This window comes from Dermacentor silvarum, chromosome 1 (genome assembly GCF_013339745.2).
Source record: "Dermacentor silvarum isolate Dsil-2018 chromosome 1, BIME_Dsil_1.4, whole genome shotgun sequence".
NCBI lineage: Eukaryota > Metazoa > Arthropoda > Arachnida > Ixodida > Ixodidae > Dermacentor > Dermacentor silvarum.
Genome location: NC_051154.1, coordinates 352,845,884 through 352,861,691, shown reverse-complemented (window position 1 = coordinate 352,861,691; position 15,808 = coordinate 352,845,884). Strand labels below are relative to the sequence as shown.

Below are 15,808 nucleotides of genomic sequence, written 5' to 3'. Positions count from 1 at the left end.
CCACAGCCGTAGCCATAGTACACTGAGTTGCCTCTGAGTCTAAAATTAACTGGTCCACATTGTTGTTTTGACGACGGATTGCTTCCGCTGTTGACTGGACTTGATATTTCTAAAGCGCGTTCGTCTTGAACGCTGAAAATTACGTAAATTACTAATAGGAGAATACTAGGTAAATTTTTGTATTCGTGGGAATCGAACCCGGGCCTCCGGGGTGCGAGATGAGCACGCTTTGGCTTTTTTTTCTTTTTTTTCTTTATTGCATGGGATTATTATTAGTTTTATACGAAAATGATTTAAGTTACATTTATACACACATGGAAAACAAATGCGCACACGCTAGGCAGTTCAATGAAAGTTCAAAAATCGGGCAAACAAACACAAGCGTCCAGATACGAAATCCACTCAGGAACGGGATCAAATGTTTCAAACACACTACGCACTTGAGCAGCCTCTTCTCGAAAGACAGGCCTTGTCGAGCGAGGTGGCTCGGCATGTCTGTCGATAATTCGGCTTGTCCATAATGAACAGTCCTAATAACATACACAAGTCATATGGTGTATTACCGATTGTCTTTTTGAAAGGAAGGAACCGGATACCGTAAGATGTGGGAGGGAATTCTTTTTTGATAGTTCTTTGTAAAATGTCACAAAAATAAGATGCGTCACGACAAAGAATAAAACAATGTTGTATTTTCTCGGGTTGGTTGCAAAGTCTACAATTTGTATTCCAGGGTACATATATTCCTTTTTCACGAAGCCATGTTTTAACTGGCAGAGTGGAAGTGTGCAGCTTAAAGAAAAATGTTTTCGCTGCTGGCGTTAAACACATCCTACGGTCGGCCTCGGGCGTCACATAGAGGGTCGCTTGCCTGCGCCGCCGGAGCGCCTAAAACGTGGTAGCTGGCCTGGCTACCCCGGGCGTCGCACTATGCTGAATAAGCGGACCCACGCCGTCGTCCCTATCGCGAAGAGTTGTCTGTTGGGGGGGGGGGGGGGAGATGTGAGGTCGGGAGGATGAAGGAAACGCATTGGTTTATTTTACATATTTACAACTCGCAAGTGGCTCCATAGATATAAGAGAACACTCCATGCCTGACCACTTTACATGTCTGATCACACTACATGTCAGATTACACATGTCTGAGCACTCACACAGCGCCCAAGATCCGCTTTTTAAACCCTTGTTTTCCCTAGGTCACCAGACAAGGGATTCTAATTAGCTTAATCCGGCCAATCGGAATGGTCGGACTGTTCGTAGCACTCCGCCCATGGTCGCACCACCTTGCTGGACGCCGCCTCTGATGTTGCACCTTCGCTCCCACATATACGACGCAACCACGAGGGAATCCGAAGTCGACGCTGTTACCAAGGGAGTCGTTTACCTTGGCACCTTGCATCAATTAGTGGTCTCTTCGCGACGGTCAGCTTGTAGCGATTTAAGGAGCCTGGCCCTGACGGCCGTAACTGCTTCCACAGAATGCGGCGGTTGCTGTCACCTCGAAGGGAGCTTCTTTGTGGACCCGTCAATAGTCAACGCTGAGCCCCGTCGTCGTCTAGGAGGGCGCTGGTGAAGTGGTCGCTTTGAGGGAAGAACATCAAGAATAGCATTGCCGTTTTGAGAGGTAACAGCCCCTAAAGATAGCAAATTTTTAACATTTAAGTTTAATATAAGAAGGTGGCACGATGTTTCTAAGGTTCTCTTTCGAAATTCATAATATCTTGGACAATCAATGAGAAAATGATCTATTCTTTCATGTTCCCCGCAAAAGGAACAGTTCGGTGAGGAAACTAGACCAACTCTGTGTAGGTAAAAATTTAGAAATGGACTTCGACAGCGTAGTCTATTGATTGCGATTTCAAGTGTTCGCGTTTGACAAAATTTACTGTTCCAATAATGTGAGAAGTGCTGAAAATCTGAGGACATCTTTAAAGACGGGGCGTAAAATTTACACAGCATCATTTGTCTCCGAAATCTAGCCTCTATGATAAAAGCTGATGCCGGTAGGATTTGAATAACCGGACCATTCAGAAACGCTTTCGCCAACGAATCATTTTGTTCAGAAATAGACCTTTATGGTCTCGCACCCAAACCAATCTAATCAAAACTAAATGAGAGGGCACTAACGATTTGAAAACACGCAAGACCTGCGATTTACCAGATTCAGTGAGAGAGGAACACAAAAAACAGAAAATCTGTCACGAGCACTGTGGAACTTGTTGATGTATTTAGTTAACCGAGGGCTAGAATTAAAGCTAAACGTTCTGCTAGAAAGATAGCTACGAAGTAAAGAGAAAATTCCCAATCAAGAATAGCAGAAAATATTCAAATTCTACATTTTTCATCGCTTTGGTAAGCGTCGGTGGCAGTAACTGTCTTGATCGGAATGTACTATAGTAATCATTTAAGATAGAGGTTAACATGCGGTAAGATAGTACCTTTGCATTTTAGAGAAAATATAATCAAAGTAATTTAATAGAATTGGTGTTGTAACAAGCAAGCGTCGCCTCAAGAATTTGGACATTTAACTAATCTAGGAGAGTTTGCATAAAAATAACTTGAGGTGCGTGGAATCTTGGCAGTACAAGCCAAAACCTAATCAAGATGGGAGATAAAAAAACTGTTTGTGAGCGCCTTATAGGGTATCCACATAGCCTTACAGAATACGCGTAATAATATAAAGGATCCTAGCTTCGAGGTGTAAAGCTTTATTTGCTACAGATTTAGCTAGCCTTAAACATAGGCGCAAGGCTTCCCTCTCCCGAAGAACAAGAGGGTGAAGTTTATATGCAGGAGCTCCAGTGTACAACGCACACGCAAATTCCAATACCGGGTGAACATACATGCAGTAGATTGATAATAGCATGCTTCTTCGCATTCCTGATCGACCTATTGCTCAGCCTACGTACCAAACCAACCGCACGAACATTCTTTGCTGCAATATAGTCAATGTGCGCCTTCCAAGATAGAGAACCGTCATTTATCACGCCAAGATACTTTTTAGTCTCTACTTGTGGAATGATATCTAGATGATAAGAAAGATCATAACTGTACTGAAGCTTGCACGTGCCAGCTATTTCTTTCACCAGAAGCACTGGTCGGTATGGGTCACTAAGAATGAACTAATACATTGTAAAATGAAAGAAATTAACATTTGCTGTTTCAGTACGGCAAAATTACCTCGAAGAGAGTGGTTAGTTTATTTGTCAGTATTCTGAATAAACATTTCCATCTTTTTTTTTCATATAAGTTTTCATGTTTTAGTATCTGTCCCCCCTCACCTAGTCGCGCTTCAATCGTGCTCTGCTAACTGATGCTTCTGGCAATAGGTTTTTGGCACACTTTTCGTTCCAAGTTCGGTGACTTAGCTATGTATATCGACCTTGCGTAATGCGTTTACGTTTGTTTGCAAAACGGTATTCCAAAACTCCCTAAACCCTGCAGAGAGTGTGGTTAGGGCCGTGTGTCTTTTGTCAAGTAATGTCAGTGAATTTTTCATAGAGAACCCGTGCCCACACAAAAATAATTTGACATTCCATGGATTATATGCTAATTTTTATAGCGGTCAATTAATTCTAAGAAGCTATTGATTGTCCTGGTGAATCTATGCAGACACCACGCACTGTGGTGGGAATGGAGTTTATGCGAACCATACTGCAGGTATCGTGCTATCAGGCATCGTTTCCGATTGAGCAAAGGCGTTACCAAATAGACCAACGCGTTTTTGCAAAGCACGTAATTGTGTTGGCTATGTGAGCGCGTATACGACGACAGAAGCAAGATGACGACGATGGCGACGATGGCGACGACGATAAAATGACGGCGACAGTGCTAATTACATATTGTAAAGACGTGGAAGTCTCTGGACCTCCGTCTAACCAAGAAAAGTATACTTTTAACGACTTCTATCTATGTACAGCCTATAGAATTTGTGTAGCAAAAATTGGAAGTCTACAAGAAGGTAAAGTAGTCTGACGAAACTCTTATACAGTGGCAAACTTGTTTTTTAAAGGGAATGCCATCGCTTCTAACGTATTTCATTCGTCTTTGTTTCAGCGCTACGTGTGCGCAGGCTGGAGCGCATGCGCCTTGCTTATGCTGGGCGTGCTTCTCGCCATGTGGCCGGTGCAGGTCAACGGAGGCAAGTTGCCTTTGTACGCCTCAGCTCTGTACAGCGCGTTCTCTCGTTCCATCTGGGCCACCTGCATCGCCTGGATTTTAATCTGCTGCATCGAAGGATACGGAGGTAAGCGGATACCAATCCGGCATCATCATCTTCAGTTTGTAGGCTACTCTAGTTCGTACAGACGCCGGACAATTTATTTATTTATTCTTATTTGTATTCCCTTCGGGTCACAGAACATTAAAGAGGCGAGTGGTTACAAAGCAACGTTATACAAGTCCAGTAAATTGCGATAATGGTCAAATAATCATGTACTATGTACGCCCTATGGCTCTCTCCTTTTCTTGTGCTCTCGACCACGCTATCGACACCTGACCTCGTTCACTGGAGGCTCCAAGTAATTTGTGCACCCTATACAATCTTTAGTCTCAATGTGCCACTTCTTCCTGGAATCTCGGCGACGGCGCGTGGTTTTGACGCCTTTGGGAACCGCCGGTCATTCACGTCGCACTGTGCCTATCCGGTAAAAAAGAGATGCGGTGCGTGTCGCCGTTAGAATAGCACATTTTAAAGACGATAGTCTTTCTTGGGCTACCTGAACGCGAAAAACTTAGTCTGTCTGTCACTCGATTCAAGCACCCGGCCAAAACCAAGCATGAGGAGACGAGTTGCAGAGAGAGGAGGCAGACAGAGAGCAATGAATAAATAAGACAAACTTTCTTGGCGAGGCAGAATTCAAACCTGGGTACCCACGGTCCGAAGACGAGCGTAATAACCACTAGGCTATACACCCACACTTGTAGAACATGTATTTATGGGAACCATATTATTGCGTTGTACCAACGATGGTAACAGAACTTGCTATGGGCGAGAGAAAGAGAAAATGAGGGCGAGAGAGAGACATTTAAAGAAAGAGAGAGAGAGAGAGAAAGAAAAACACGGATAGAGAGAAAGAGAGAGACGGAAAGAAATAAAAAATTAAACGCTGCAAATGAAAAAATCAACGTTAGAAATGGTGTCGAAGAGACGCTACGCGTTAAAAACAAGCCGACTGAAGCAGCGGATCTGTAGCCGGCTTTAAACCAACAGTATTAAAAGGTCCCAACAGATGGCGCGAGAGCAGGGCGAACACGGGAAATTTGAATTGAATTCAGCAAAACCTCCATTGCAGCCATCATGGGAGGCGTGAGAGGGGAGGGAAAGAGCGTGAGTGGTGAGAGGGGGGAGAAGAGAGGGTGTTAGCCAATCGCATTGTGTGCATTTAAATATCGGGCTGTTTACACATATACCCGACATAACTACGTCGAGCCGGCTTGTCCGGCTGTAATCGGCCTTCCGAGTTGATACAAACGCCATCGCGTCGCGTTGAGCGAGGTAGAGACAGCCCGACTGCATGGGGTAGGTTGACCCAACCCGACCCAATTGCCGCGCGTATGTGAATGCGGACGTGTCGGACCAACCAGCGCTGAGACTTACGTGGGACCACTGAGATGTCAGTGTTATTCTGTGCCGACAGCGGGTAGGCAAAGACGAGTGGGCAAATACAAGCATCATGCAGTGAAACCTCATCCGTGGACGCGGGCGGCTACGCAAACCGCAAGTCTCCTTTGAACGAGCCGCCGTTGTCTAAACCCGCCAGAAGCGAGTTGAGGTCAACGCAGTCGCGTCCGAGGCTCTGTCAGCCCGATTTCTAACTCAATCTGCTTGAGTTGGGTCAACGAAGCCTATGACATCTAGCTCAAACGGTTGTGATAGTGTGCACTCGCCTATAGCGTTGCCTTATCCCAGCCTCTTTTCCGCAAGTTGGCAACGCTTCATGTGTGAATAAGAGCGCCAGTTATGAGGCATTCGCCGACAATAGAGTGTAAGAAGTACATTTAGAACAAGCATTTAAACTGTGATGTCCTAATAATAATATTATATACAGTCCCTTTCGAACTGTACATTAACTGTAAAGAAGTTTTGTCCCATAGCTATGCGAACAGGCCAGTTGTGATGTGCTCTCGCGCTCAGTATGTGCTATACAACGCGAAAGCGCGTGGCAAAGCGGTCGCGCGTTATAGCTCATACTTAGCGTGGTAGTACATGTGCACCTTATCGACTTGCCGCATACTTTTCCTGCCCCGTTTGTCTTTCACTTGCTGGCGCCGCATACGGCTGAGTATGTGAAGCGCCGGCCCACATGGTGGTTGTCACGCAGGTCCGGTCAACGCCCTACTGTCGTGCAAGCCTCTGGTACCTCTCAGCCGGCTGACCTTCGCCGCGTATATCGTCCATTTGGTGCCCATCAGAGTTTTCGTCAACTCGCAACAGCACAGTTTCGACTTCTCTATTTACCTCCTGGTGAGTGAGGCGGCAGTGTGCTGGGTTAAATTTGGCAACGTTTGGAAACACTGTGTACCGTGTATGGTAAGGGATCATGAAGCGTGGAGATTTGTATTTAACAACAGCGGCCGACCAACGGAACGCTCTGTCTGGAACCACCATTTTCTCGAGCGGACTTATCTTCTCCAGGACCATGAAGAACGTCACCTTATTAAGCTAACGAATACAAGTGCTTTTGCCGAAACGTTGGTGCTACAGGCTGAGGCTTGCACATGCGGCCACTATGCAACGCGTCAGCGTCCTTACGGATGGGACACGTACGCAACAGGCTGCACTTAAGCTGACTGCTTTGTGATTGTCGCTCTAGGTGTAAAGTGAGCAATCTGAAACGGAATATCGACCAATACAATTTATACTTATAGGGAAAGCAGTGTAGTGCCGTTAGGTTGGTTTGTTTCCTTTGCGCTGTCTCATCTGTGGTACCCACAAAAAATACGAGGGCCAGTCAAATGAAAAGCTTAGATTGGTTATAACATTTCAAAATTTACTATTCACGTGTAACCCGCCGTGGTTGCTCAGTGGCTATGGTGTTGGGCTGCTGGGCACGAGGTCGCGGGATCGAATCTCGGCCACGGCGGCCGCATTTCGATGAGGGCGAAATGCGAAAACACCCGTGTACTTAGATTTACGTGCACGTTAAAGAACCCCAGGTGGTCCAAATTTCCGGAGTCCCCCACTACGGCGTGCCTCATAATCTGATCGTGGTTTTGGCAAGTAAAACCCCATAATTTTAATTATTCACGTGTAAGTTGGCAAAATTGGTGGTATCACACTATAAAATATTCGGTAGGTGGAAAAAGCATGGAGCTGAACAAATGGCGCCACAGTTTAATGCAAAGGTGGCCATCCCACTTGAGACATGCACCAAATATGAACAGCTCCAGTTATCAGGTTTGTCACAAATGAACAAGTAACACCTATTGCAATCCATCAAACAAAGAAAGTAAAGTACGGTAATGCATGTCTGCCATAGCAGTACCTGTACGAAACCAGTAAGCAGTTCTCACTTGGAGTGACATCTGTGAAATATGATTGTCCACTCCCAAGAACATTAGGTTGCCACGTCAGAGTAACCTTCTTCCTCACACTGCCCGTGCTACAGCTGAGACTATTAGAGTCTTTCACTTTGAGTATGTGGCACAGGCCCCTCATTCATACTTTGCCACGAGTGATTATCGCATGTTTAGACCACTTAAGAAGACACTGAGGTGCACGGCTGGTTGCGGATCCGAAGGAAATAATTTTCTTTTCCACGAGAATATTGGTACTGTGCAAACATAGGAAGCTTGTAATGAGCACGAGGTGGCCTATGTAGAAAAAGTATGCTAAATTGTATTTCATTCGCTAAAATAGCTTTTTAAAAATAATTTGAGGTTTTCATTTTGTTTACCCTCGCATTTTACGTAGTTAAACTCTATGCACTGCGACGCTCTTACGGTTGTGCTAGCGGGGTAGATCACTGTCTTTAAGCGCTTACGCAGATTAATTATTAAGTATAGTGAAAAAAAGAATCACATTATACGAATAATAAAACGCTTCAATCTTAGTGATATCGCAACTCGGGCGCCAGCCTTGAAATCGCCCATCTTTGGTCATTGCCACACAATCATTGCAAAACTGGCGTACATCATAGCCCACGGTGCAGAACTTAAGCGTTAAACCTTGTCCACCTTTTGCATAATGCCGGCAACCATGTGCGCACATTGGGTTTCCGCCACCATCGTGAAGTATAGGCACAGGGCATGCAGGACGCGAGTAGGAAGTATGTGGGTCCCCCGATCTCGGCTACCAGTTTTATTGAGTTTGATGTGGTATTCTGTCATACACATAGCGTGTTCGCTGCATAACATAGGCCTACGAACGCAATTGGTTCCCCGCAACGGAGTAGGTGGAATAAATAAATAACTTGACATGCTCCAGCGTCGTTGCAGGCGCGAGACTAAATACCGACCCCAGCATCGCCCAAGGTTAGCGGGACAGGAAACAACATGCTGGCAACTCTGGGCTGCTCACAAAAACTAGCTCTTTCATGTACCCAGAATGGAGGCCGAAATTCCCTAGTCAAAATTAAATTAAATTAAATTATGGCTTTTACGTGCCAAAACCACGATCAGATTATGAGGCACGCCGTAGTGGGGGACTCCGGAAATTTGGACCACCTGGGGTTCTTTAACGGGCACCTAAATCTAAGTACACGGGTGTTTTCGCACTTCGCCCCTATCGAAATGCAGCCGCCGTGGCCGGGATTCGATCCCGTGACCTCGTGCTCAGCAGCCCAACACCATAGCCACTGAGCAACCACGGCGGGTCCCTAGTCAAGTCGACCAGTTGAACAGGCGAAGTGCAACTCGCTGTGCATATTTTTTTCGCTGCTGCCCATATGATTAATGATTGACCCGCCTATCTGCATTGTTCTGTTTATAATAGTTTGTTTGTTTGTTTGTTTGTTTTAGCCAGGATTGCGTCATCTCGCGAGCGCTAACATGAATTCACGGGGAGATTGTTAGGACTGTCAACAATTTCATCTTCGGCGATGCCTTATGGACTTGTGTGGCATGTGCGATCATTTGGATGAAGCGTCTTTGTGGCGACGATTGTTGACCCTTTTTGTGTATGTAAGTGGTCGATTGTGTGCGATAAGGAATCGGTTATTCGCATTAACCTGTGTGTGTTTATTTGACAAGAAATTTAGTTCGCTCCGCGGTCAAGGTCCGCGGTCGAGCAATCTGTTCACATCTGTGCACCCACTAACCTCATGATTGCAAAGAGTCATGTTAGGAACATGATCTTTCCGTTTTCCTGAACCAGTGAGCTGTTGCCGGTTAGAGCTACGGGAAGTCCGCGTGGCAGGTCGAAGAAATAAGGCGACTGTTGCAATGCACCTGTAGATCGTCAGCGCGTTAGTGAACGCAGGTTATAGGCTGACTGTATTTGAACTTGTGAATCGATAAGTCAATCAGTGTGTGCTGCTATGAGATGTAGAATATACAAAGGCACAAACGGAACCGAGATCGAGTTTTCTCAGACGTGCAAAATTTTAAAAATAATCGGTTCAGGTCAGCCTGCTTAGATCGTAGCTGGAACCATGCAGTGCTGACGACATGCTGATTGCAAAATTAACTGCACCACCATTAGTTTAGTAACTGCCTTGCGGAAAAGATTTTGATCATGCCCAATGCTCCCTGCTTTTCCTCTCCTTGCTCTCTCTCTCTCTCTTGCGGAAAAGATAGCATTACATTTGCTGTGTTGAGCATCGACAAGAAAGACATACAGAACGCTGATTTTCGCACGGCAATATATGTCAAGGACGGGTGTGCTGGGCCAGGGAAGCTAAGAAACCGTCACAACAAACAGGTGGGAGGGCAGGTAGGCGAATGGCCTCGAAGTCCATGCATAAACAAATATAGGAATGCTAGGGGCCACCACGCCATTAAAAAATTCGGTGAATGTTGATGCGTGCGACAGTGATTAACGCAACAAAAATAATTTTAAGAATGGGAGGGGGGGGGGGACCACATAAAAGGCGCGAAGAACGAGTCGGCGGATAATTATGGGCATAGAGAGAGCGTCTCGTCACTGCCCGCGATTGCTCAACATCAGACGACCGTGGCCAGTCGCCTAGCTGAGGCTCACCTACCCCGTCGTAACACGTGCTACCTTAGATTTCTCATAAATAAATGAAACATAGTTTCATTTATTTATTCACTTTCACCTTTAGAATAAGCTGCAAATAAGTTTAAACCTTGCGCCCATGTTCATCTCCTGCGTGCACACACATTGAAATCTGGCGCACGCACGCACGAGGAGGGGGAGGCGATAAGAAGGCGAGTGCGGCACGCAGTCACGTGACTTCACTAGGGACATCTCCGCCTCGCAAATCTAGGGAACCGCACAAGACGAGATCTGGCAACATCGGTGTGTTCTGCTGGAGATTTAGTCGCTCCCTCGTTGCAGCTCGCCGGCTGTATTTTATTTCTTTTATTTATACAAGCGCAGCCTCCCGCATTTTAGCAATATCGGGCGAGCGTCCATCACGCGTCATTTTAGCGCCGCACGAGACCGGCAGAAGTACTCTCAAGTGCACTAAGCACTCTCCTGTTCAAGAGTCGTCTAATGCGATGCTGCCTTTAGGACGACGTACTACAATTTTATAGTGTTCTCGCGCGATATAGCTAAAAATGCGAGAGGCTGTACCTGCAGCACCACAAGGGCATTATTCGGTTACTCCGGCGTGGTGCGACATGCAAAGTGAAAGCTGCGACAAAGAAAGGCCTTGATTGCAGGAGCTACAACCTTTGTCGGGTCTTATACGTAATTTCGTGTCCCATCTGTGCAACCTACACGAAAAGGATGGAAGCACGCCAAATATCCCCGTATGCTATGATATCTTGTGCAGTGGCGTAGCAATCCCGCGTGGTTATAGCACTGTCCAAGTGGCCTCGCAAACGCTAGAATATTTAGCCACACTATCGGGCGTCAGCTTGTCGCAGCCACCTTTGCCCGGCATATCATGCTTGGCTGCAGAAACGTGACTGCTGTCATCTACACGGCTTTAGGCGAGTGACGCAGCTCATTGCGACGATGCTGTATAATTCATGAGTGTCAGAAACGGATTACTAGCTACGTGTGCGCTGTACACATTGTTTTATATATCGGGTGTTCAAAATTAAGCTTTACGGAATTTTTAAAAATCGCCTGTGGGAGATAGCGTAATTCTTATCGTTGAGCCGCGTTATTGGATGAGGTGGACATTCGTAGCACGAGAAATCAAAACATATTGAACTAATTAACCAAAATTCCCTAATTAACTTCTTAGTTAATTACTTTACGACACATATTGCAATGTACGAATGGTAGCGGGTGGGTTTGTCAGGCGTATCCACTTGGAATGAATTTCCAGAATGACACCAGTGTGGAGATATGCGCCATGAAACTCGCCGTAAAAATACACTGTTATTTCACTTACTTTTTTACCCAAATGCTGTTTCATACATTGAAGCACAGACGTAACTGAAACGCCCATGTACTTCGTCCCACACTTTGGGAAATAATATCTCGAAACTGCTGTCATCCTGGAAATTCATTTCAAGTGGATGCGTCTTAAAAACTCACTGTCTACCATTCGTATATTGCAATATGTGCCGTAAAGTAATTAACTAAAAAGTGCATTAGTCAATGTTTGTTAATTATTCGAATATGTGTTTCGATTTCTCGTGCTACTAATGTCCGTCTCATCGAATAACCCAGCTCAACAATAAGAGTTATGCTACCTGTCACAGGCGATGTTAAAAAATTCCTTAAAGCTTAATTTTGAACACTCTGTATATTGTGTGACTGGTGAATCAACGCTGCTGAACATAACTGTTACAATCGATACGAAATACGGACGAATGGTTGGCACGGCCACGAAGCGGTTGAGTGCGCAAGTGATGGAAGGTCGGTTCAAATGGGTCGCGAAGCTTCGGGCGAAAGCCAATTGTCACCGACGCCAGCAAGAGCGGTTATTGGAGCAGCGATTGAAGCTCGACTATAGGCGAGGTTCTAATAAATTTCTAATCAATTTTTCAAAATTTCTAACCAATTTTATAGAGATGCAGTGTGGAAAAGCTCTTCAACTTTATAATTAATAAAGAATACCTGTTTTTCAGCGCCAACTACAAAAAAAAAGGGTGTTCACACCGCTATCAGTCGCAATGCAATGCAGCTCGTGTAGTATGCAGAAAGGTGCGCTCGTAAAGTCACCTGCTACGTATACGCCCTCTTCGCATGTTGTGTTGTTTTGCTTGCCTACGTTTGCCTGAGTTCGGATGGCGTTGCGCTTGCAAGGTGTGCGTCATAGTGGGCAACGTGTTCTTTCAGAATTATTCAGTTACGATCGCGATATAATTTTTCGCTTAGATGCCTTCGTACGGTTGCGCTTCCCGACGGGCTCGGCATCCGAAATTGCAATCAGCACGCAACATCCAAAGCTTTCTTCGGGCCGCAAAGAAATAATGCTCCGTGCATGGATGACACCCGCACGGCTGGCGTTCCGCTACATCGCTTTACGCGCTAAAAGCTTGAAACGGCCATCGTGTCGAATTGCGAGACATTTGAAGGTACCGCCCTAGGCAGGCCACGGAAACAAATTTCGCGCATTTGGCAACCACAGTGACGTCATCTCGTGTTTTAACGGATATGGCGCCACGTTACTTTTTTGTTGTGCCGGAACGGTTCCCTCGTCACACAGATGGCGATAAGGCCCATGAACCAGAGTTTCCTGCAATAATAACTAGAGGGAACCCTGGCGCTGCAATCGTTCAGCGGCCATGGGAACTGATGGGTATAGTACATGGATTTGTTTGATCTTCGTGCTTGTGCATTTTGGAGTTCTCGTGGCTTCGTTTATTAGTCTTTTATGCCTTCATTGTCGTAAATTTCAGGGAAATCTGTACTTTTCGAAGTGCAGAAGACGCCACGAGCACGCACAATCGCTACTAATTGCAACGGTTCAGCTTGTCGAGGTGTCCAAATTGAAACGCGCCAAGCGTCTCAAAGCATTGGCTTGGCCGCGATAAATTCACAAAGACATTTTATGTTGCTTGTCGATGCATGCCTCCGTGGCATAATGGTTTCAATATCGGGCTTCTGTGCTAGGGGTCCTGTGTTCGAATCCTGCCGTCGGACAATTTTAATAATGCTTATGTAATTATTTATTACGCAGCACTTTGTTGAAAATGACCAGTTTACAAAGTCACGTAGCCGTTCGAAGCCAGAAGGACGAAGTTAAGGCAAATACATGTACATCCCATAATTCCCATGCTGACTGAGCCGCCCCCATTGCAGCTCCCGTAGACACTAGCACCAAAGTTCCCTCTAGCAACTATTGTATGAAACTCTATGCCATGAAACACCCTTGAACCACCATGTTCTAAACGTATCGGCTTCTATGGAAGCTTCTCTAGCAGGTATATTTAACTTGGGTGACGTCCGTGCGCTGAATGCCGTACTGAATTTTGCGCACTTATGGTATACCTTAAGGCTCATTCACACTAGGCCGACAAGACAGCGATTTTGGTCTGCCGACTGTTGGCGACAGCGTTTTCCTTCCTTTAAACCGTTGGCCATAATGTTTTCCGTCCTGTAAACTGCTGTCGCTAACAGTCGCTAAAACTTCCATGAAGGTGCGCTGGAGAAACCGCACAAATAATACAAGGACGTGGTGGGGCAAGGTGACCGGGCCTACTAGAGCCTGCCCGTGTCTATCCCTCACATGGTGGCCGAAAACCAGTGTTGCCTGACTGCAGCACAGGATTGTGGATTGTTACGCAAGTCGCCTATAGTTCAGTCAGGTGGCACTTTTCAAGTCGGATTTCTTTCCAGTATAGCACGCAATCGTAAAAACTGGTGTATTTCAACTATTTTCAGTACATCTTCTACATTGGATACCTGGTGCTCACTTACCTTGTGGCCCTGGTCGTGTGCCTGCTGTTTGAAGCACCTGTTTTCAGCATCGAGAAAACCCTGTTGGCTGGACGGATGTGAACCGATGGAACGGCCTCGCTGCTGCTCTTCCTTTAGGAGCCGAGGAGAAGCGTGTGGCAATCGCGTCGCCTTCACGCACGTCCCGGCGACCCTATATGGTGTCGGCTGCAGTCGTTAGAAAATTATGGTCCTCACGTTTGTCTTAGACATCAAGTGCTCGACGCTGTTTATGAAGGACTGACATATTCGTGCAGAGACTTGCTGCGCAGTGCGCCTCGATCGTCGCACAAAATGCAGTCGGGCTTATCGAAGAGTGTCAGCCCATGTCGGATAAAATAAAAGCGCATAAACGCCACCAGTTTTTTTTTTTGGCGGTTGCCATTTTTCGTGTCCTGTTCCTGAACAAAAATTATCATCATCAGCACTGACTCCTACCCGCCTAAGCAAGCAAAAAATGCAATGGCGCATCCCCCTCGTATAGCAGAGGCAGCAAGCACTCAGCAAAATGAAGTGAGCAGTGCAACATTCACTGGAATCACGCATGCAACGTACAGAACAGCGTTCGTTTCAATAAAGAACAAGCTCAACAAAAAGCATCTATTATCATCAGCAATGGCTCATACTCCCGTAAGCAAGCAAAAATGCAATGGCTCATACCGCCGTAAAGCTGAGGCTACAAGCGCTCAGCAAAGTGAAGCGAACAGTGCATACATTCATTGAAATCACCCATACAGCACACAGAACATCATACGTTTTAATAAAAGACACGCTCAAAACAAGCATCTGAACCATCAATAAAGCATTGCATATCCCCCTCAGCAATTGTAACGGTGGTTTTGCAACAGCTTCGCTGGCTTTCGCAGGGCCGGGATTGCGAGTAATTTTTGTGCTCAATGTGTTCGCTGCTTCAGCGTCCACGCCCGCTGGCATCTATCGAAAGTAATCGTCAGTACTAAAGTACCCTTGGATGTGCAACGGCGATTTGTATATTGTAACAATGCCGCGAGGGGCGCGCACGTCAGAACGAAACGCTGCAAAATGTAGCTCAAAAGTGTACTAGGCCCGCCACAAAAAATGCGGCAAATGGCAGCACAGCATTAAGTGTTTCAGAATTCGCATTCCTGGTAGAAAATAAAGCATGAGAGAGTGACTTTTCTTTTTACACATCCCACAAGGAAGTCATAAAACGGCATCATTTACAAAGGACAATATAAATAATGTTAACGCGACAGTTCGTACGGGCAAAAAAAAAAAAAGAGAAGAGGAGAAAAAAAGAAAAGAGAAAAAAAATTGCCTGTCTCGACGTTAACTGTTGCTGATTGTTGTAGCCAGAAGGCAAGGAATGTGAAACTACAGAGTTGTATTGCTAATACTAAGGAAATAGCAATTTACAAAATCATGTTTCGAACACAAGAAGTCATACTACAATCTCAAGGAAGCTTAAAGTTCCTATATGGGGCAATGTGAAACGCTTGCATTGTATTTAAATCTGGTCGTTATTGAATGTTGCAGAGACAATAAACTGCCCAAGTTTGTTTCTTATAGTTGGTTGCTGTGCGACGAACTGGTGACTCTTCAGTGATGTGTTTTGCAACACATTTCTTTTTAGGTTTCAACTTTACAATTATTTTAAGAAAAAAAGTGGGGCTGTTTCGCACTAGAGGCGCGAAGACTGGGCAAACATCGAAGCTGGCGGCCCCACCTAGCTTCGTCGGGCAACGCTTCTCGTACGATCCGCACCACAGTCTCTGGCTTTTCGCTGTCGCGCACGGAGCTAAGCGTAGACAAGTTCGTGTCGAACCACAGTCTATCGCACACTCGGCAACTGTGTCCATACTC

The 15,808-nt window shown here is 45.7% G+C and overlaps 1 protein-coding gene across 1 annotated transcript in view; it reads left to right on the top strand.

The window, feature by feature from the left end:
* LOC125942369 (nose resistant to fluoxetine protein 6-like) overlaps nucleotides 1–14,354 on the top strand; it is a 165,272-nt gene extending 150,918 nt beyond the window's left edge. Inside the window, exons 14-16 of the mRNA XM_049660524.1 lie at nucleotides 4,054–4,243; nucleotides 6,321–6,463; nucleotides 13,913–14,354. Of these exons, the coding sequence (XP_049516481.1) occupies nucleotides 4,054–4,243; nucleotides 6,321–6,463; nucleotides 13,913–14,029 (450 nt within the window). The 3' untranslated portion in view covers nucleotides 14,030–14,354. The remainder of the gene's footprint in view (nucleotides 1–4,053; nucleotides 4,244–6,320; nucleotides 6,464–13,912) is intronic.
* Nucleotides 14,355–15,808: the final 1,454 nt, after the last annotated feature.